This window comes from Rhinatrema bivittatum, chromosome 1 (assembly GCF_901001135.1).
Source record: "Rhinatrema bivittatum chromosome 1, aRhiBiv1.1, whole genome shotgun sequence".
Classification (NCBI taxonomy): Eukaryota; Metazoa; Chordata; class Amphibia; order Gymnophiona; family Rhinatrematidae; genus Rhinatrema; species Rhinatrema bivittatum.
In genome coordinates, this window is record NC_042615.1 from 819,877,116 (window position 1) to 819,900,863 (window position 23,748).

Below are 23,748 nucleotides of genomic sequence, written 5' to 3' on the forward strand. Positions count from 1 at the left end.
TTCCCTTTGGAGAAGGGGGAAGAAGAAAACCCAAGGTTACCATTTTGAACTTTTCTCTTTGTAGGTATTTAAGGTGCGAAGATCCAGTAGTGGCTGAACACCACCTGACTTTTTCGGTATCAGGAAATACCGGGAATAGAATCCCTGCCCCTGTTGGGATAGGGGCACTGGTTTCATTGCTCGGGACTGGAGGAGGAGGGAGACCTCCTGCTCTAGGAGTGATGAGTGGTCGGATGTTCCCCACATCAGCCGAGGTGGGGAATCCGGTGGAACAGAGAGAAAGTTGAGGTGGTAACCTTGAGTTACTACAGCGAGTACCCACTGATCTGTGGTGACTGTGTGCCAAAGTCTAGAGAAGTGGCACAATCAGCCTCTGATGGGAATAGCCGGAGTGGAGGCTGGGTACTGCTCTCTAGGAAGGAGTCAAAAGCCAAATGCTGGACCTGGCTGGGGGGCTAGCTGTGACTTCTGTACTCAAGGTTGCCTGGATTGGTCTTTTTGGTAAGGCTTAGAAGGCCGACCCCTGGTCACTGGGGGATAGTATCGCGTTTGCTGATAGACTTGTCTTTTGGAGTCTCTCTTTTGGAAGAGGAAGAGAGATCAGAAGGCAGTAAGGAGAGCTGGCGCAGAGTCTCTTGGTGGTCCTTGAGCTGCGCCACGGCTTCTTGAATCTTTTCACCAAAAAGAATATCCCCAGCACAGGGCAAGTCGGCTAACCTGTCCTGTACTTCTGGTCTGAAGACTTTAGCCAGGCCCATCTCCTCGCACTAATTCCTGCCGCCGAAACTCTGGAGGCGGTATTGAAGAGGTCATATGCAGACCGTACTTCATGTCTGCCAGCATCTAGGCCTTTTTGTGCTATGGCCTGAAGCTGGTCCTGGAATTGCAGAGGTAAGGCTTCAGCAAATTCCTGACTCTTCATGAACAGGGCCCTATTGTATTGGGACATGCACAATTGGTAGGAAGCAATGCATCCAAGAATTTTTGTTCCTTTCCTGGAGGAATGGAAGAATGAGGTTTGGAGCATTGTGCCCTCTTCTGGGCTGACTCCACAACCACTAAGTGATGATCTAATTGAGTTCTCTGGAAGCCAGGGGCTGACTGAACTAGGTAGGTGACATCTGCCTTACGGTTGACAGGTGCCACAGAGCCAGGATGCTCCCAATTTCGAAGCCTGTTGGGCAGCAGCGGGTTCCCAGTGTTGGCGCGAAGTCGACGGTACTGGTTTGGACGACATCGAAACTATTGATGGAGTCTGGGTTTGTAACCGAAAGAGAAGTTCCATCTTCTCCAGCCTAGCCTTGCGACCCTTTGGTGTCATTTGGGCACATTTGGTGCAAGTAAGGACATCATGGCCGGACCCCAAACACACCACACAGACCGTGTGAGGGTCAGTGATGGACATTGTTCGAGTGCAGTCGGGGCACCGACTGAAACCCGACGCCATGGCCTTGACAGATTTAGTCATGTTGCGGTCGATGGCCGCAAGAGAAAAACTCGACGGGAATCAACCACAAGCAGGTAAAAAACTTACTGTTCGACCGCGGAGCAAAAGTATCGACAAGGAGACCCCTATGGGGTATAATTTTTTGATAAAGTTCCGTGAGGAAAAATTCCTGTCAGGAATCTCTGCAGAGCTCCTTAACCCGCATGGCTACTGCTGCGCAGAAAAAAGAAGACTGAAGGGGAACCCCTGCTGGATGCAGGGTTGGTGCTATGCTGGGCATGCCCAGTGGGTGCCAGTCAAAGCTCTAGAAACTTTGACAAAAAGTGTTCCGTGATTGGGCTCCATCCTGATGTCACCCATATGAGAGGACTACCATCCTGCTGTCCTGTGAGAAAGGAAAATTAGTTTCTTACCTGATAATTTTCGTTCCTGTAGTACCAAGGATCAGTCCAGGACACCTGGGTTGTGACTCCGCACCAGTAGATGGAGACAGACTAAAACTTGTGGGCGGAGCCATATAAGCCCCTGTGCCAGTCACAGCCCCTCAGTCATACGTAATGTCAAAGTAGAAACCCAAATGGGCAACCATAGCTAACTAACAAAACTAGCCATTTAATCGGAAACAATTCCAACCCCTGCGGGAACCGGACTCCCCAACCGGGAGAGCGAACAAGCGGTGAGCGCAAGGAAACAACGATGAGCGGACTCTCCGTCAGCGGGCGGGATCCTGGACTGATCCTTGGTACTACAGGAACGAAAATTATCAGGTAAGAAACTAATTTTCCTTTCCCTGTACGTACCAGGATTAGTCCAGGACACCTGGGATGTACCAGAGCCAACTTACCGAGGGTGGGAAGCAGAGAGTCCTGCTCGGAGTACCCTCTCTCCAAACCCTCTGACCTCAGCGGCCTGAACATCCAGACGGTAATGTCTGACGAAGGTATGCAATGACTACCAGGTAGCCGCCCTACAAATCTCTTGGGGCGACACCTGAGAAGACTCCGCCCAAGACGCAGCATGAGACCTTGTTGAATGAGCCCGAAGACCCACCGGCGGAGTCTTTCCCCGTACAATGTACGCTGAGCCTATGGCCTCTTAGAGCCAACGGGCGATCGTCGTGCGAGACGCTGCAGCCCCTTTCTTGGGACCAGAAAGGAGGACAAACAGATGACCCGTTATTCGAAAAGGATTAGTGACCTCCACATAGCGAAGGAGGGACCTCCTCACATTCAGCTTCCGCAAGTCTCTCGTCTTCGGATCCGACGACTCCCCGACCGCGAAAGCGGGAAGTTCAACGGATTGATTCAAATGAAAAGCCGAGACGACCTTCGGAAGAAAGAAGGGACAGTGCGCAAAGAAACGCCTGTGTCGGAGAGTCGCAAAAACGGCTCCCTACATGACCACGCCTGCAATTCCGAGATACGGCGTGCCGAAGAAATCGCCACCAGAAACACCGTCTTCAACGGGAGATCCTTGACAGTAGAGCGCTGCACAAGCTCAAACGGTGCCGAACATAAGGCAGAAAGAACCCAATTAAGATTCCAAACCGGACAGGAAGGACGCAAGGGAGGACGGAGATGCTTAGCCCCCTTCAGGAAACGGGCTATATCCGGGTGAAGAGCTAGAGGGGATCCCCCCGACCTTCCCCCGCAAACAACCAAGTGCCGCCACTTGGACCCTTAGGGAACTGCACGCCAAGCCTCTGGCCAGTCCCGCCTGGAGGAAAGCCAGAATATCAGAGACCGCAGCGGCGGTGGGATCCAAGCCTCGCTGCATACACCAATCCTCAAAAACTACCCAGACCCTGACATAAGCCAGGGACGGAGACTGCTTCCAGGACCTCAGCAGCGTAGCAATAACCGCGTCAGAGTAACCTTTTCACTGTAACCGATTCCTCTCAAAAGCCATGCCGCGAGACAAAGTGATCCGCATCCTCCAAACAGACGGGGCCCTGATGAAGCAGCCCCGCGAAGCCATGGAGACGAAGGGGAGCCTCCACCGACAACTGAATGAGGTCTGCGAACCATGGACGGCGTGGCCACTCCGGTGCCACCATGATCATGTTGGATGGGTGCAATTCTACGCGCCGCAGGATCTTGCCGATCATTGGCCACGGGGGAAACATGTACAGCAGCACATCCGTCGGCCAAGGGAGCACCAGCGCACCGACGCCCTCAGCTCCCCGCTCTCGACGCCGACTGTAAAAACGCGGAGCCTTCGCGTTGTGCCACGTGGCCATCAGATCCAAGTGGGGAACTCCCCACGTCCTGCAGAGGAGAAGAAACGCCTCGTCCGCCAGTTCCCACTCTCCGGGATCTAGACGATGCCTGCTGAGAAATCCGCCTGCACGTTGTCGACCCCGGCAATGTGAGACGCTGCTATGCTGCTGAGATGTTGTTCCGACCAGGCCATCAAAATTCTCACCTCTTCCGCCACCAGTGGACTTCTCGTCCCTCCTTGACGATTGATGTAGGCCACGGTGGTTGCGTTGTCTGACAGTACTCGGACCGCCTGTCCCCGCACCAAGGGTAGGAAGGCTTGGAGAGCTAGACGGACCGCTCTGGTCTCGAGGCGGTTGATGGACCATTGAGCTTGCGATGCTGACCAATGACCTTGCACCGACTTCCCTAGGCAAACTGCTCCCCAGCCGGAGAGACTGGCATCCGTGGTCACCACCGTCCAGTCGGGAACGAGAAGGGATACGCCACAGGACAGATGACTTGGATCCAGCCACCAAAGACTGGATCTCGCCGGACCCACAAGCGGGAGCGGTAGGTAGAAATCCTCCGAAACTGGTGTCCAACGGGACAGCAAAGAAGACTGCAATGGCTGCAGGAAAGCGAACGCCCAGGGTACCAACGCGAGCGTTGAAGCCATAGACCCCAGCACCGTCAGGTAATCGCAGACTCGTGGACGGCGAAGAGACAGACGCCGCACCTGAGATTGCAGTTTGCATATCCGATCTTGAGAGAGGATTACCCTGCCTCGTTTCGTGTCGAATGGGAGCCAAATAACTTTTGTTGTAATTGACCACCCAGCCTAGGGACTGCAAGAGCTGGAGGACCCTGTCCACCGCCCATCGACACTGACTCTCTGACTTCGCCCGAATCAGCCAATCGTCTAGGTAAGGATGAACCAGAAGACCTTCCCGTCGCAGCTGCGCCGCCACTACCACCATCACTTTCGGGAATGTCCGAGGTGCTGTTGCAAGACCAAAAAGGGAGCGCCCGAAATTGGTAGTGCCTCCCCAGAACGCAGAACCTCAGAAACTGCTGGCACGATGGCTGAATGCCCACGTGAAGGTACGCCTCCGTGAGATCCAGAGGAGCCAGAAATTCGCCCGGATGCACCGAAGCGATAACTGACCGAATCATTTCCATTTCGAAGTGGGGAACGCGAGGACATCTGTTTACCCCTGTGAGGTCCAGAATTGGCCTTGAAGTGCCGTCCTTCTTGGGAACTACGAAGTAAATGGAGTAACGGCCCGAGCCGCGCCGATCGGCAGGGACGGGGGATATGGCCCCCAAGCTTTCCAGCCGACGGAAGGTGTCCAACATCGCTGCCCTCTTCCTGGGGCCTTGCAGGGCGAGACCAGGAACTCGTCCACTGGGATGCGAGCAAAATCTAACTCGTAGCCGTGTCTTATCACGTCGAGGACCCACTGGTCCGACGTCACCCTGGTCCACTCCTCGAAATATAAAGTTAACCGCGCCCCTACATTTGGAACGGCGCGCCGCAGGCGCGACAAGGGGTGGACCGGCCAGAGTTCATTGCGAGGGCTTGGACCCTGCACCCAACGGGGCTCCGCCTTGCTCCCCGTAACGCTTCCCACGAAAGGACTGCTGCCATTGAGTGTTCCGGGAAGAAGATGGTCTATACGAAGAGCCGGCGGATCTTTGAGGGCACGATTTCCTGGGCCCCCGGAACCGGGACCTAGCCGGAAAGGAGGGCCGCGCCCTGGCCCTATCCTCGGGCAGCTTGAATGCCCTGTTCTCACCCAGAGAAACCATCAAATCATCCAACTCCTTACCGAACAACAACTTCCCCTTGAAAAGGTAACGAACCTAGGTGGGCTGTGGAAGAGCCATCCGCTGCCCAGTTGTGTAGCCACAGGAGACGGCACGCCGAAACTGCGGCTACTACGGACCTAGCAGATGTGCGCAGCAGGTTGTGGAGGGCGTCAGCTCCATAAGCCATTGCCGCCTCCAATCTATCAGCCTGAGACGCCTCCTCCGCCGACAGGCCTGCATTCGCCTGAAGGACCTGGGCCCAGCGTAAACTAGCGCGCATGGCGAAGTTAGTGCAGATTGCTGCCCGCCCCCCTAGGGCAGATACCTCAAATATCTTCTTGAGCCGCCTACGAGCTTCCTGTCTTGTATATCCTGAAGGGCCGTCGCCCCCGTGACCGGGATAGTGGGCCTCTTCATCACCGCGGAGACCGCTGAATCCACCTTTGGAAGTCGCAGAAGCTCCAGCGCCTCTTCCGGGAGCGGGTAGAGCTTATCCATGGCCTTGCTGACTTTCAACCCTAACTCCGGGGTATCCCAGTCGCACTGGATCCATATTGGCCTCCTGGCGGACCCCCACTGGTGAAGCCTCTATCCCCAGATCCTGGAGAATGGCCGGGATGAATGGCGACAGTTCCTCTCTGCGGAACAGACGGACTACCTTGGGGTCATCCCCGTCCGCTGCCTGTGTACCTTTTCCCGCGCCGGGCTGGGCGGAGCCATCCGCCCCCGTCTCCTCAGCCCCCCTCGGGGGCTCCGAGACCATCAGTATCTGCCGTGGAGGAATCTTCTGGATCTGACTCCTGAGGTACGCTCCGGGGAAGCCGTGTCCCTCGCGCTGGCTCCTGGGCGAGCATCGCGGTCTTTTTTCGCCTTGCGCTTACTCGGTGGGGCCTGGTTGGAGCCCTCCCCAGAGCCCCCCCCTCGGGAGCGCTTGCTGCGCTTGTACATAAGTACCTTGCGCAGCAAGACCGCGAAATCCTCAGAAAAACGACCCGGATTCGGAAGAATCGGCGTTGGAATCCCCCCGGGGCCGAAGCCCCTCCTCGGCGCCCCCTCCCGCCGCGCCCCGCTGCGGGGATAACGCGGGAGGGAGAGCCGAATCGCCTGCCGCGGTCCGCGAGAATTCCTTGCCGGTGGCCAAAATGGCCGCCGCTCCCGCGCTGAGCGGGAAAATGTCCTGAGGCCTATTTACTGGGCCTACCCCTCGCGGCGGCGAACGTGCGATCCGGGCCCGAGCCCCCCGCGATGCCCCGGACGTTGCTTCACCGTCCTGGATGCAGGCCGAGCAGAGGCCCTCCCTGGACAAACGCACGCGCGCCGACCCGCAGGCCTTGCCTGAAGAACCGCGCGGCAAGCCAGCGACCGCGGGAAGTAAACTGAGGCGCGTCAAAATTAAAGAAAAACTAATTCGGCGACCTCCCCCCTTGCCTGCGGCGCCCCCCTGCGCGAAGACGACGGAGCAGCGACGCCGAAGCAACGGAGAGCCGGCCGCAATAAAATAAAAACAGAAAAATTCTTTTTTTTTTTTTTTTAAAACGCTGACGCCGCTGTCCCGGGTCCTGGAGCCCTAGTCCTGCAGGGGTGAGTGAACTGGGCTCCCCGGTGTCACCCCTGACGCTGCCACTAGACCAGCCGGGTCCTCGACCCTGGCAGCGTCCTCAACCAGGGGAGGGTACCGTATTTCCACGACAATAACCCGCCCACGTATATAACCCGCCCACACACATAACCCGCAGGTTTTCAAGATTTATGTAAGAAAGTTTTAATATACCCCGCCTCCTCATATAACCCGCAACGCCCGATTACCGTTATATTCAACGACGAAGCCATACCGATCGCCCCATTATAACCAATCGTCGTTATATGTTTTGTTAAATATGCTACCTTTTACCTTTAAGGTTTTTTGGGAGCAATCACGATATAGTGTGCAACTAAGACATACAAATAAACAAAAGATCGAAACCGGGAGAATTCATAATCAAATGGTTACCCATTCATAATCGGTAACCATTACTTAAGCGCTGTTTCATCATTTGACCTAAAGCCCAACCGTTGGCCTAACAAAGTCACATGCTTTTCCTTAGAAAATAGTGGGAACCGTTGATACGTACCCTTTAGCAAAAGCTCAGGTCGTCGCGTACCCCTTCCTAGGTGATCTTTTTTTACGTAGAGTCCATCAAATAAAAGCATCATGCTTTTAATCAAATTACATCATGAAAAAGAGCGCAGCAAAAGTACAGACGTACAGACTAACCAGACTTACGTCCCAACATTGCTGGATCTGCAGAGCTGAATCAGGAAATTTTTGCTCAGTGGACGTTGCTGAGAGAGTGGAGCAAACAGTATGCCGGCTGCAATTGACAGAGTGAGCTATATATAGCGGCTGCCAAGGGGCTTACGCTGCAACGCTGCACCCAATAGCGTTGCTTAACTATTGCGCGCGTGGTGTAGTATGTGTCGATCGAGTTTAGTTCACAAAGTTCTTCGCACCGCCGCTGAATTCTAAGAGGTATGTTTAGTTTCGTTGCACTTGAATAAATTATAAAAAATGAACAATATGACTTTAAAATTCTACTGACAAATTAAAATTTCTCAGAAATGTTAAAGATTATTAAATACTTAAAAATTCTAATTACAAATAATTTTTTCTTTAGAGAACCATGCCTAAGCGAAAGTCATACACGGCCGAATTCAAACTTAATGTAGTTGCACGTGCTGAAGCAACCAACAACAGATCAGCTGCCCGAGAATTTGAAGTTGACGAAAAGTCTATAAGAGAATGGAGAAAAGATAAGGCTGCATTAGAGAAAATGAATCCGAGAAAACGCGCCAGACGAGGTCATGGAGCGAAATGGCCGCATTTAGAGGAAGACCTAAAGAACTGGGTTTTAGAAAGGAGAGTGAATAACCTAGCCATTTCTACATTGGCCATCCAAATAAAAGCTAGGCTTATTGCCGTAGAACGAAATATACCCGATTTCAAATGTGGCTTAACCTGGGTGGCCAGATTTATGAAACGGAACAATTTATCCGTGCGTATGCGCACAACAGTTGGACAACATTTACCGAATGATTGGGAGCAACTAGTCACTAATTTTAGAGATTTCACAATTGAGAGCATTAGAGAACGTGGAATTTTGCCTTCTGAAATAATTAATATGGATGAAGTTCCGATGGCCTTTGACATTCCTGCTACGAGGTCAGTCGCTGAAAAAGGAATTAAAACGGTGGCCATATCGACTACCGGTCATGAGCGGACCTGCTTTACTGTGGTTCTGGCATGTACCGCAAACGGTATAAAACTTAAACCAATGGTTATATTCAAACGAGTCACGATGCCCCGCGAAAAATTTCCACCTGGTGTATTCGTACACTGCAACAGAAAAGGTTGGATGGACAATGAAGTCATGCTGTTATGGATAGATAAATGTTTTCGAACCCGACCTGGCGGATTCTTCTCGAAGAAATCATTGGTAGTATTTGACAGCATGGCAGCACACAAGTGCGAAAACGTTAAAAAAAAATTGAACGGACTTGGGGCCCATGTTTCTGTTATCCCTGGTGGTTTAACTTCTAAACTGCAGCCACTTGATATTGCAGTAAACCATCCGTTTAAAACCTATGTTCGTGCCGAATGGGACAAATGGATGCAGTCTGGGACTCATAGTTTTACACCGGCTGGTCGTTTACGCCGTGCAACCCATGCAGAGGCCTGCAGCTGGGTGCTTAATGCATGGAACAAAATCTCTCCTGATACTGTCCAGAATGGATTTAAAAAGGCGGGCATCATTGTTGACGAAAAAGAAGACTCTTCAGACCTAAGCTCGGCAGACGAAGATGACGACGATCTGATAGAAGATGCTGTGACGGCTGAACGACTGCAGACCGTTTTAGCCGCCCTTAATGATGATTCAGGCGATGATGACTTCGAGGGGTTTTCTTCAGCTAGTGAAGAAGAGGACAATTAAAGTCTTTTAAATTAATTGCTAGTTATAGGACAAGTATTTTATAAAGTTTAATTTAGGTTGCTTATTTAGGGCTCTTTTATATTGATGTATAAGAACTGGAGATTTATTTAAAAATTATTCATATTTTGACTTTGTTTATTACTACTGTTCGGATTTGAATGCGTTTATAATATGAAAATGTTTTCTAATTAAATGTTTTCTTTTTATTTTAATATTGCCATTTGTTCAATTTTCATACAAACATTCTGTACACTAACGCTTTACCTATAAATGCGCTATATAACGTAATTACTATTAACTTCCCGTAGGGCTTCCGCTAAGTGATAAGATTCACAATCTGTATTAAAAGTAGTGAAGTAATAAAGTAACAAAATACCATATAACTTTGTTTTAATAAATAAAAATTACAAATAATGCAGCAGATTCTGAACAACAAAGATAAGAATCTGAAACAATAATGTTAAACAATAACAATAAAGTTGATTCATGCTTGTTTACCGATATACTGGTACGTCTCCCTTTGGTTAGGTATTCTGTTAGTCGTTTTCATGTAAAATTTTTTCTGGATAACCCGCCCACGTTTATACCCCGCGGAGGCATGCGGGGTAGGTAAAAACGCACATTACCCGCGGGTTATATGCGTGGAAATACGGTAGTCCCCTCAGGACCTCTCAACCCCCCTGGGAGGCAGGGCACCCGAGACTAAGGGATTAAAAGAAAACCCCAATTTGGCACAAACAACTATGCCTAACAAAAAACCTAGCCCAAAAAATTCAAACCTAACACCAAAACCAGGTCAGGCAGGGCTGTGACTAGACCTGCACCATCTACTGGAGACAGAGTAAGACTGAGGGGCTGTGACTGGCACAGGGGCTTATATGGCTCCGCCCACAAGTTTTAGTCTGTCTCCATCTACTGATGCGGAGTCACAACCCAGGTGTCCTGGACTGATCCTGGTACGTACAGGGAACAGTATTTCCTCTCATAAAGGACTAAATTAACCCTTCGCTGATCTACTGAGATGACTTCTGCAAGATTGTCTCTTACCAAGTAATACAGATAGAAAGAAAACAGATCAGTGCTGTGTACATGTCAGATTGGGTGGGAGGTTAGAGAAGGCATAGGGATAACAAAAGAAAGAAAGCAGGACTACAGCAGGGATAGGGACACATTCCCCCTCCCACTACAATTCAGACCCACCCTCTCTGACCTCTGATTTTGATCTCCCAGATCTGGAACCTTTCTTCCTTCCCACCATATCCTGGAATGACCCCTACTCCATCACCTGATCCCAGATCCTGCTTCCTCTGAATCCCCAGCTGCTGCTACTCCCTCCTCGGTCCCAGAAGGGCAAGTTGAATTACACTTTGAGGAGATAAGTGATGCACGTGGGCATAAAGCTTTTTTCACATGCGAGTCAGCCGTCTGAAAACCACCCTCCCTCATGTCTGTGCTGGGGGGGGGGGGGGGGGGTGCATTCACAGGGACGTGCCGAGGTTGGGGGTGGAAAAGGACACAAATCTCCGCTCGCACTTTTCCAGTAAACTTCTAGCCACAGAAAATGCACGTGCAAGTGACGGTGCATGCTCTGTAACCATGACAACTTTCCACGTGAAAAGCGCACGAGCTTTCTCTTTAAGGAAGGGTGCAAAGCGTGCCAGTAAAAAAGTACATAGTCCTTGTCATGAGGCTCAAAAGAGCTTTTCTTAACTGCGTTGCCACCATACTGAAATCCCATGACACCGGGTACATGGATGGAGGGCTTCAGTTGAAGTAAACTTCACATAAAGCCTTTAAATCACCGATGTACACAAATTGGGTTTTTTCCTACACAATGCTAGATATAAACTGCACTGAAGTTCACCCTAACAGATCTTGTTTTGAGTCGGAACACTATGTCCCACAGGAGCTGCCATGCATGTTCAGAGGCCTTCTCCAGAAATCCTTGGAAAACTCTGGGAAATGTCTGTATGCTGAAAGGAGATGTCAAACATGCGAAAGGGCCATTCACTTGACTGCAGAGAAATGGATGTTGTAAAATCACAACTCCAAATATACACCAAAAATTAATTGACAGCAGAAAACACACAGATGCTACCCAACAGACAACCAACAAAACTCTACAAGAAAATACAAATTTGAGGTGTGATCTAGTGGCATGAAATATAGCCACTTCCTCAGCTTATCTACAGCCTTGTCCAATCACGCCTTCTCCTGGTGCCAGAGTTTCCCCAACTCTAGGGTAATGATAGAAATATTAAAAAAAACAAACCCCAAAACAACTTCCCACGCATTCTTCCCCAGCAAAATCTAACAGCAAAGTGTGGTACTTTTCATCATCTGGGTAAGACTTTCAAACCAGTATCCCACTACTGAGCACCATTTACCTTCTCTGCTTCATTCCACACTTCCACATCTCCGAGGAACTTTTCAGGGCGCGTGGAGAGGTTAAGTTTGAAGGAAAATCCAAACACTTCGTACACCGTGCGCAAGAAATCCAGGCAGTTTTTTATCTCTTCTTCTATCTGGATGTAAAACACACAAAGAATATATTTCTTGCTTTTGTTTTTTTGTATATTCTGTGATTGCTGAACAAACATAGAAATGACGGCACAAGAGGACCAACTGGTCCATCCAGTCTGCCCAGCAAACTTAAGATAGTGACTGCCACTCTCTGCAGATTACTCCCATGTTTCTCTTAAGGCTAGCAACTGCCGCTCTGTGTAGCTCTCCCCAAGCCTTATAACCACCCATAGAAATTGCAGCTAGCAACATTTTTTTTTTTTTTACTAGCTGATGAACTTTCTTGAAAATTCAGACAGTGCTACTTGCCATGCTTTGATATTGCTTTAGGCCCTACCTGATCCATGGTGCAGAATATGTGAGCATCGTCCTGCTGGAACCGCCGAACCCTGGTGAGGCCTGTGAGAGCACCAGACAGCTCGTTCCGATGCAGCACCCCAAAGTCGGCCAGCCGCAGAGGCAACTCACGCCAGGACCGCGGCCGGTGATCAAACATAAGGCTGATACAAGGGGGAAAAAAAAAATGCTTAGTAAACTTACAGGAGACTTAGAAAACATTGAAATCCCACTAGTTATTCTGATGCTCGAGAACCGGTGCCGTCAAACAAGGACAGCAGCATACAAATCCAACATTATACCGAGTAGGGGGCACATCCTCTGAACTGCAATAAAACATGCTCAGTCCCACAGAGAGAACACGGTAAGAAATGCCTGGCTGTGGAAGGACAGCGTAACACATAAAAAGTTTCAAATATTTAAAACTAATTCAAGCCTCCACGTTGCCTCAGAGCACAAGGATATGGATATGTCCATGCTTAAAACAAGTTTCACTTATCCAGTACAAAAACACAAAAGTGCTGTAAAACAGCTGATGCTTGTAATCAACCTTCACAGACGCAAACATTTTATCTGTCAATGCTGTAAACTTTCAATTTTCAAATGTATGCCAGTAAACTGAGAAAAAAAACCTGTACAACTCAGCAGACAAAAATGCATGTAGGTAGTTTTTGTAAGGTAATTCCTTCCAGGATAATTAGTGTAAAGCCTGCGGGTAGTTGATCTTGCATCAATGGAAACAGTTAAACTATCCCCTAAAAGCAAACACTCCAGGGGCAGCATAATCACAAAAATTCATAAGATGCAGGAGCCAAGACATGCGCATATCAAAGAAAGGACCTGCTCCATGAAATTAGCAAGCAGCTCATTTAAAACAAATCGAAGAATTTCTCTCACTCAGCACATAGTTAAGCTCTGGAATTCACCTCCAGAGGGTGTGGTTACAGCAGTTAGTGTAACTGGGTTTAAAAAAGGTTTGGATAAGTTCTTAGAGGAAAAACCCATAAGCCATTACGGCAATTAATAAGCACCAGCAGCTTGTGATCTATCTAATGTTTGGGTACTTGCCAGGTTCCTGCCACTTGGATTGGCCATTGCCTTTGTTGGAAACAGGATACTGGGCTTGATGGACCCTTGGTCTGTCCCAGTATGGCATATCTTATGTTCTTATGCTCTATTGCTTACTGCTGTCCAGTGGTGTACACAATTTTATTTAAGGAGTAATATTTCCATTAGTAAAAAAAAACAACAACCCAAGACCTCTCTCATGTCCATTCTGCACAAAGGGCCTTCTCAATTGATGGCCCTATTTTTTGGAGTGGTCTCCCCGATTCCATCTGAACCCTCACTGATACTCAGTGCTTTAAAAGCTCGGAAAATGCAACCATTTCAAGCAGCTTTATCCATCATAGCCTCAGTAGGCTCTCAGAAAATGTATTGTTCTTACAGAACACAGCTCATTCAGGCAACATGCATTTCCTGTTTTACGGTTTGATTGATTTTTATTTGTTTCATTTTGTTGTCTTATTGTCTAGCTTTATGTGGTTTGCTTTACGCATGTTTTGTTATTGTTTCTTGCCTTGAACTTCTGGACATGTGTGGGTTACAAGTTTTAAAGAAAGAAATAAAGCATTTCATGGCCTCAATTTTTGAAAGTTGCTTAACTAGATCAACTACAATTTCTCACAACACATCAGTTAGTGGAGACACACCAAAAATGATATTGCACCACACTGCATCTAGAGGGAAGAGGTCATCTGGGGTGCTAGCCACTCTCTTTCTACATGCGCGACTATCAATAGCATGCGTACGCACCCCTGTCAATACACATCATTACAGGAGGATAATGAAATATATTCCGAGGACTTCACAAAAAAAAAAAAAAAAACCCAAACAAAATCATTTGCTATTTCTAGCTTCTTCAGCCTTATGAAACAAAAATAAAATTAAAAAAAAAAAAAAAAAAGCAAGCAGCATACCAGTGTCCTGGACAGTTCATGGGCTTCAATGCAAAGATCTCCTTCTCTACCTCAAAGGAGAACATGTTGTCACTGTAGTGCTGCCAGTGGCCAGAGGTTTGCCACAGTTTGCTATTGTAAATGTTCGGGGTGATAACCTCCTGGAAACCTCGTTTTCTGTACTCACCCTGGAAAACAACATTAGAGCAAGCCCGCATAATGTCATCAGGCCAGGTAATAAACAGGCAGGAGTTACAGAAACAGTATAATTCATATACCACACAATCCACCTCAAATGAAGAAATTAACTTACCTGATAATTTTGTTTTCCTTAGTGTAGACAGATGGACTCAGAACCAATGGGTTATGTGCTCCCCTGCTAGCAGATGGAGATAGGTTTCAAAGCTGATGTCACCATAGATGCACCCCTGTAGTAACCTCAGCCCTTCAAGTATTCTCTTCAAAAGCCATTGTGGACATACTATTGAAAAGCTTGAAAACAACTGAATAACGATTAAGAACTTGATTAAAACTGGTGACTGTAACTGTACTCAACCAAACAAGCGCTAAATCCCAGCAATATTATAGATGCCCAGATATAGGGATGGGGTGATTGCTTACCTGTAATCTTTTTGGGATTGAGATTCATATGCGATTCCATGGCACTGTTCATAGGCAGCCATGGGCAGGATGCTGAGTCCATCTGTCTACACTAAGGAAAACAAAATTGTCAGGTTAAGAAATTTCTCCATTTCCTAGCATGTAGCCAGATGTACTCAGTACCAATGATATGTACAAAAGCTACTCCCCAAACTGTGAGGGAAGCTGCCCATGGTCCGGTTAGCACCCCCCTCACAAAGGCTGCGTCTTCTCGGGCTTGGACGTCCAGGCAATAGAACCTGGAGAAGATGTGCAAGGAAGACCACGTCGCTGCTCGGCAGATGTTGACAGGAGACAGTAGCTTACCTTCCGCCCAGGATACTGCCTGGGCCCTAGTGGAATGAGCTTTAACCTGAAGGGGTAAAGACTTCCCTACCTCTACATAAGCTCCCGTGATCCCTTCCTTGATCCAGCAAGCTATGGCAGCTCGTAAAGCAGCTTCGCCTTGTTTCGATCCACTGTGAAGAAGGAACAAGCAGTCCGTCTTGCGCACTGGTTCTGTACGTTCTAGATACTGTACTAACAGCATACTGATGTTTAAGTGGCGTAGGAGGCAGTAGTCTTCCGAGTCCTTGAGTCTATCTAGGGATGGTAAGGAAATGGCCTGGTTCAGATGAAACTGAGACTACCTTTAGCAAGGAAGGAAGAGATGTTGCAAAGCTGCAATGTTCCTGGAGTCAACCGAAAGAACGGTTCCAGACATGACAGCGCCTGTAGTTCAGAGATGCAACGAGCCAAGCATGTCGCCACCAAGAATACAGTCTTCAGCATTAACAGATGTAGAGACAGTGCACAGCAGCCAAAAGGAAGGCCCTACTAAGAAGTCCAACACTAGATTGAGGTTCCATAGGGGGACCGGCCACTTTACGGGTGGTCGGAAGTGTTTAACTCCTTTTAGGAAATAGGCCAAGTCTGGATGTATCGACAGGCGGGCTCTGTTCACATCGCCTCAAACTGGAGAGAGCTGTCATCTGAACCTTCAAGGAGTTGAGGGACAGTCCTTAGTTCAGAAAGTCCTGTAAGAATTCCAGAATCATGGGGCATCTTGACTGACCGAGGAGAGCCCGCATTCCTCGCACCAGGCTTCAAAATATTCTCCAGATCTGCATGTACGCCAAGAACTTCCACACGCGGAGCAAGGTGACAATTACTGCCACCGAATATCCACACTTAGGACAGCCCTCTCAAGGGTCAGACCGTAAGACAAAACCAAAATGGGTCCTTGTGAAGGATAAGACCTTGTTGGAGAAGTCCCCGTGCAGAGGGAGGTATAGAAGGTTCTCCACCAGAAGCCTCCACATGTCTTCAAACCATGGGTGTCTGGGCCAATCCGGGCCACCAGGACTAATCCTCTGTGGCGCCTGATCTTGCGAATGATCTTCCCCAGCAGAGGCCATGTACAGTAAAAGTTCCTCCTCTGGCCAGCTCTGGGCCAGGGCATTGATCCCTTGGGAGTGCTGATCTCTTCTGCGACTGAAGAATCAGGGAACCTTTGCATTGTGGGGCGTGGCTAGTAGGTCGATGAATGGGCTTCCCCAGCGATCTACCAGAAGCTGGAAGGCTCTGGTCGATAACATCCATTTTCCTGGATCCAGACTCTCCCTGCTGAGAAAGTCTGCTCTAACGTTGTCTTTTCCCGCAATGTGGGAGGCCAAGATCCCTTGTAGATTTAACTCCACCCATTCCATAAGGGTCTATTTCCAGAGATACTTGGTGGCTTTTGGTTCCTCCCTGGTGGTTTATGTAGGCTACTGTTGTGTTGTCAGACATCATATGGACTACCTGGCCCTGAAGTCTGTGGCTGAATTGTAGGCACGCTAATCTGACAGCATGGGCTTCCAGGTGGTTTATGTTCCAGCGCGCCTCTTCCTTGGGTTGTCAACTTGGTCAGGAGTTGACAACCCAAGGAAGACAACCCAGCTTACACCCTTGCTGTCTCCTGTCAACATCTGCCGAGCAGCGACGTGGTCTTCCTTGCACATCTTCTCCAGGTTCTATTGCCTGGACGTCCAAGCCCGAGAAGACGCAGCCTTTGTGAGGGGGGTGCTAACCGGACCATGGGCAGCTCCCCACCCTTGGAGGCTCGCGTCCATCGTGAGGACTAGCCAGTTCCGTGGGGAAAGGCTTACACCCTTGCTTAGGTGAACTTCCTGTAGCCACCACTGAAGCCGAGAACATACTTCCATTGGTAGGTAGAGGCGAATAGAGTACTCTTGCGACAGTGGGTTCCAACATGACAGCAGGGAGTGATGGAGTGGCCACATCTGTGCCCTCGCCCACGGCACTACCTCTAGGATTGACACTATCAGGCTGAGGACCTGGAGATAGCTCCATACCCTGGGGCGCATTGTGTTCGTCAACCAGCATAATTGGCCCATCAGCTTCCTTATCCTCGAGAGGGGGAGGAAGACTGTCCTGCTTGGTGTTGAACTGGACTCCCAGGTACTCTAAGGAATGGGAGGGCTTTAGGCTGCTCTTTTCTATGTTCTCAACTCAGCCAAGTTCCTAAAGCAGGGATGTGACCCTGCAGGTCACCTGGAGGCTCTCTTCCAATGACTTCGCCCAAATCAGCAGGTCGTCTAGGTAAAGGTGCCCCAGGATCCCTTCTTTCCTCAGAGCCGTCTCCACCACCATAATTTTGGAGAATGTTCTGGGGGCGGTCGCCAGGCCAAAGGGCAATGCCCAGAACTGGTAATAATGGCCCAGTACCACAAAGCATAGGCAATACTGGTGGTCCAGGCAGATTGGAATATGAAGGTAGGCCTCCAAGAGGTCCAGGGAGGTCAAGAACACTCCCAGTTGTACGGCCATTATGACTGAGCGAAGAGTTTCTTTGTGGAAGTAAATTACCCACAGATGACGATTAATGCTCTTGAGGTCCAGAATGGGGTGTAAGGAACCCTCGTTCCTGGGAACAATGAATTAGATGGAATAATGCCCTGTATTTTCCTGGAGTGTAGTTACCAGAGTTATAGCCCTCAAACTGAGAAGCCTTATCAATGTAGATTCCACTGCCAGTTTCTTGTGCTGGGAGTGGCAAGGAGACATGAACACGTCCCGAGGGATGCTGCGAAATTCCAGAGCGTATCCTTCTCGTATGATGTCCAGTACATATTTTTCCGATATGATCAACCCACCGCTGCTAGAAGAGGGATAGTCGGCCCCCTATCGCCTCGCCCCATGGATGGGTCGGCCAAACTTCATTGGGGAGTTCGGGTCGAATCTGAGCCCGAACCAGTTCCTATCTTTGGTTGATGGCTCCGAAAGGAATGAGACCTTCCCGAAGGTCAAGATGTCTAAAATGGCAAGTTTCTATGGGGCCTCTCGTCCGAACCCTCATAAGAAAAAAAAAAGTCGCAGCACCCCTCACCTATCTTCTGGTAGCTGCGGCACTGGAGATTCACCCCATTTATTGGCCAACTTTGCTTCTGAATAGGAGGGATCCTCATAAAGGGCAACTTAGTGAGGTTTGCCTTAGAGGTTGCGTCCGCTGACCAATTTCGCAGCCATAGTTGCCTTCCAGCCACCCTGAGGCAACCCCTCTAGCCGAGGTACACACTAAGTCAGAGCTTGCATCCGCTAGGCATGCTCCAGCGGGCTCCATCGCCTCCCTGGAATGTGCCCCTGAGCTATATGGAGAGAGAGCAAGAGCGAGAGTAGCAAGCCACCAGGAAGCGATTGGCAATGTCATTGCTGTCGCATCAAAGGCATGTTTAAGGATGGCTCCAGTCGCCTATTGTGCGCATCCTGCAAGGCCACTTCTCCCTCTATTGGGATAGTTGTTAGTTTCGAAACGGCACAGACTAGGGTGTCCCCTTTCGGGAAATGCAGGCGTTCTTTAGCCTCTGGGGCCCCAAAGTTCAGGGTCTCCAATGCCCGGTCTCCTTTAAAGCTGGCTTCCAGGGAGTCTCATTCCGGGTCTGTTAACTCCTGGTTGACTATCAGCATTGGGAAATAGCAAGAGGCTTTCCATAGAGATACCAGGATGGGGTTCTTTGGCTCAGACATTGGGAGTTCCCGGCACGCTGAGTCTTCAGGGTCTGGGAAACCAGTGCCGACAATTCATCTCTGTGGAAAAACCGTAACATGGTCCAGTATGGTTCCAAGCATGGAGGGATTTCCTCATCCTCCAATGAGCCTGCATCCTCTTCATCGTTCGTGGTGTCTGAGACACGCTTGGTGAGGCGATACATGTCCCGAGGCATGCTAATAGGGTGGGAGGATAAGGCCTTCCCAGCTGGGGCTCAAGTCCAGGCAAGGGCAGCAGCTTACTGCACCTGAACAGAGGCTTGAAAGCCCTGAAAGAATTCCACCCAAGAGGTCACCAGGTTCATGCCTAGGCCAGGAGGACACAGTCCCGGGATTGCTCAAATCCAGGGTACTACCGGATAAGGTCATGGCTGACCCGTCCTCTGACTGAGAGGGGCCGGGAAATTGAGAGTCCAGCCCTCCCTGGGCCTCCTCATAGTGCTGACACAGGAAGGATTCAAGGCCAGACTGCAGCCCTAATATGACAGGCAGCACAAAGTGTTGCTTGTGCTTCTTCGCTGCTGGAGCCATAGGTCAGTGCAGCTTGTGCATTTGGCCGGCTTGTGCTTGAACTTGAGCACGCACAATTGGCGCTGTTGCACGCAAGTATAAGCATCTGGTTGTGCGTGAATGTACACGTGTACTTACGCGCACAGTTATGCATACAGTTGAGCGCGTACCTAAGCACACACTTGTGCGCGCAGTAGGGCCGGCCCGGCCCGCACCATGCATACCGATGGTCTATGGGGGAAAATGTCACCGCACAAAACCATGCGCAAGATGGCGCCACTGCGACCTGCCACATGGAGTGCCTCATCGAGCCTGAAGTGGGGCCTAGCCCCTTGAAGGGCCGCTCAAACAACCCCCTTCCCTTACCCCAACGGGATCGGGAATGTCTCTACGGTGCACTGAGCAAGAGACCGAAGGAAAGACTTACTGGAGCCTTTCCACATCTCTGAATTAGAGTTCTTCTTTTATTTACTTGGGCTCAGCACTTATCGGCTGAGTACAGAGATGGTCTCTGGCTATAGGGGGAGAGGGCTTAGGCAGTCACCGCCACATTCGGCTTCCTGCACCCGCTGCCTTACCAGCAAAGTCTATGACGGGAACCGGCTACCGGACCAAGGCAACCTCTGAGGGATCTCAGAAATCACCTCAGGAATTCTCAGCTGGGGGGAGGGACCCTTAGGTATCACTGCAGGAGTGACCTCTATCTAGGGTGACGTCAGCTTTGAAACCTGAGTCCGTCTCCAACTGCTAGCAGGGGAGCACATAACCCATTGGTCCTGAGACCATCTGGCTACACGCTAGGGAAATATACAAAATAATTACATGCTGTCAGCAAAATATTGTGTTATTTTACATTGCGTAAGATTTAACTCACATAATGTACTCCCTGCTTCAGAGAACTTACAATTTAATTACAGCGTTAAGTACTTTAAAAATCACATAAGTCAGCAATGGCACTTAGCCACCTGCCATTCTCAACACTGTTCCTCCATCCACTTATCAAGACTGTCCACAAATTACCACTAGACCATAACAGTTAACAAGGGAATAAACCTATAAATATTTTCTCTTTGAGGGTAATTTTTTTTTTAAACATCATGCATAGGTAAGCTGGCAAAATAGGCACAAACGTACCCAATTTTCCAAGCAGACAGACACAAGTCCACTTTGAAAATTATCCTGGAAAAACTATGCAATGCATAATTACACTTCCAATGCGTGAAGTTTTCCCAAGAGAATTTACTCATTTTTTAAACTCCAGAAGTATGTGCTGAAGTGCTAGCTCTGCCCGGCCTCCACTCCAGGACACCTTTCCTGTATGCACACGGCATCCAGGTGCCTGATTCTACGCACCCAGTCACACTATTTCTTCACCTGCTGGAGTCCTTTTGAAAGTTACCCTTCCTGTGACAAGTTTTCCTGCAACTTACAATTCCATTGGCCCCTTCAGAATCCACACCGGCTAATATGCATGAATAAACGAGTGCTACTTACCCTGATGAACGCAATCAGCTGGTTATAGATGTAAGTTCCTTTGGGAAAGAAAAAACAACTTCCAGGGCTGAGCTCATGGAAGAAATAAAGCTCTTGCTCCTGTGGAAAAATAAATACATTTTATTGCAGAGTTTCAGAAGTTGGATTATTTTATACGGCTCAACACAAGGAGGACTTCAAGATAACTGAATACCAAGGCTTCTTCAGATGGGACCGGTCCTGGCAGCTCGTGATCAGGATTAACTTTGAGTAGTTCTTATGTTAGTCCACCGAGAAGAATCTGCTTTAATTAGGCCACAATGTCTGATCCAGGGGGGGTCTCAGCCCAGTCCTCGCGACACATCCGGCCATGATGGATTTACATATAGAAGATGTTCATGCCCTGCCTCCATGGTACGCAAATCCCTCTCCTGATTTATCATGGATATCTTGGCCGGATGTGTCCTAGGACTGGATTGAGAACCATTGCTTTTCTACAAAAATCCTGTACTGAGAGCATGTTACAAAGAAAAAAAAAAGCTTTAAAATACAACATAGTCAGGACTAAATACGCAAATTAATAATCCACCCATCAAACTTAGACAAAATATTAACTTGCCACAAGCAATACAGCTATAGCCCCAGTCCAGCCCAGCTAACCCTCCGGCCAGATATTAAACTAGATCCCTTCCAAAGGGGCAACTCCTCCCCCTTCTCCAGTTATTTACTCAGTGGATTTGATATCATGAAACCTACAAAACTCTGCAGCCATGATGAAGCATGGAATGACCCTTATATTCAGTTCTTTCACTGGGAAACTGCTATCTTTGAAAGTCAGGGGAACTGGGGAGGAGGAATATTCACTTGCACAGTGTCCACACATTTACAGTCCACTGATTGATTTAATCAGCTCAAGAAGTGCCCCAGTTTTCATCTGTTTCATCTCGGTACATGTCCTCTGTAAACCAACCAAACATGGCAGCTCCGCTGATTACAACACTGCAGGACCTTGTGCAAGACCCCAGCCATGCTCAGCGAAGCACTGCAGGACGTGCCAGCGTATTGGAAGACCAAGAGAGCATGGCTGCTCCTAGCACGTGCCGCTAGAGCAACCGGAAGACCTTCAGGCTTCAACTCACCCTGCCAATTTTCCGGTGATCTCGGTTTCGGGCCTCCTCCTGAAACTTCTCCCATTCTTTTAGCATTTTGGGGTCAGGAAATGAAATTCCATAAATCCTCTGAAGGGTTTCCATATCTGCTTTGCCCTCCCAATACGTGGAGGAATTCTGGGAAAAACGGAGGGTTAACGTCAAAAACAGAATTCATAGTACAGAGCCCAGGGACAGAGACAAAAAAAAAAAAGCACAGCCTGCTCGAATCAAATCCTCACCTAAAGAACAGATACTACCGCTTACATGCGGAGGGGAGAACATCCCCAAGCAAGGAAGGAGAGCCACAATGAATCTGCTTCAGTTGTACGTTGAGAAGGAAGAAGAAAAGGGGTCCGAGAAATGTTCTAACAGCTTATTTTATTTATTTATTTTTTTAAAGTTTGCTGTGGTTCTGCCAACAGGAAGCAAGAAACGTGGAGAAGCGAGCCACGGCACACTCTGCAAGGGTGCAACACATACGCTGCTGGCAGGAGCAAGGCACAAGAGAAGCCCTCGGCAGTAACAGACGGCTGGACGATCCCACACTGAACAGACAGCAAATACACGCTATAAGCTTGCTTGAATTACAAACCGAGCACCTTTAGAACCCTAAAGCCTACATCTTGGCTATGATTAAATGAATTCAGAAAAAAATATTTTAAAAAATTTCAAAAGGAAAAAGGAAAAAGAAAACCTGAGGGAACCCGTGTGAAGCGAGGAGCTGCTGCCAAACACTGCTACTGCTTTAAAAATGATTAATAGTAGTATTGCTTGCACGGCTGAAAACAGACTGAGGGAGCTTTGCTGCAAGCCATCACGGCCTCTAGGCAGGGAGCTGACACAGGGTATTGGGCCATGCCACTTGTGAGACTGTTAATCTCGCCATCCATGGAGAACATCACTTACAGATGATCTGGATTTCAGTGCAGTTTTAATGCACAGATTAAACATTTGTTTTGACTCCCGGTGCAGTAAGCTAATGCTACACAAATGCATCGGGTGTTTAAAAAAAAAAAAAAAAAAAAAAAAAGAGTAATGAGTTACCCGGCTATCTGGCCGTGGTTTCACTGCTGCCACCTACGGGATAATTACTAAACTTATTTGGCTAACTTATCCAGCTAAGTGGCAATGGCAAAACTGCAGCCAGAGAGCCGCACAAGTCATTACATATCCAGCTACATGGCAGCAGTTAGCCCAATAAATCTCACATTTTTTTGCCTTGGTGTTGAGGCTTTTAAAGGGCCAATGCAGCAATGCTGGAAACCTATCTCCACCTCCGACCAGGAGTTAGGTTTCCAGCATTAGGAAATCCTGGGTTATTGCCAGCGCATCTCTCTGCATGGAGAAGTAATGTTTGATGCCCATGCGAAGGCGCTAAGCTGTACACAGAGTCTGGAACGCACATTTTCGTTTGCTGCATTGGCAGCAAATCTTGGGCACAGAAAACGCACAGTCCAGAGCAGGTAAAGCCGTGCAACTGTCTGCATCAGCCGGGCAGACGCTAACTCCTACCATCATAAACCGCATGTGAATTAAAGGGGGAGCTTGTTTTACTTGCCCGGGTGTAAAAGGCTGTGGGTATTTTCTTACCCATAGACTTTGCTCAAATTTTCCAACGGGGGAAGGTGCAAGTGCATTCTCCCTTTGAAAATTCCAACCAAAATTATCTGCACACCAACTACC

General features: G+C 48.9%; 1 protein-coding gene across 2 annotated transcripts in view; it reads right to left on the bottom strand.

Moving 5' to 3' along the window:
* The window catches only part of LOC115078902 (threonine--tRNA ligase, cytoplasmic), an 87,104-nt gene that overhangs the window by 38,164 nt on the left and 25,192 nt on the right, over positions 1–23,748 (bottom strand). For both annotated transcript variants that reach the window (XM_029581985.1, XM_029581993.1), the window contains exons 9-13: positions 22,054–22,200; positions 20,936–21,034; positions 14,264–14,430; positions 12,286–12,448; positions 11,813–11,950 (exon numbers count right to left, since the gene is read on the bottom strand). In XM_029581985.1, coding sequence (XP_029437845.1) covers positions 11,813–11,950; positions 12,286–12,448; positions 14,264–14,430; positions 20,936–21,034; positions 22,054–22,200 — 714 coding nt within the window. The remainder of the gene's footprint in view (positions 1–11,812; positions 11,951–12,285; positions 12,449–14,263; positions 14,431–20,935; positions 21,035–22,053; positions 22,201–23,748) is intronic.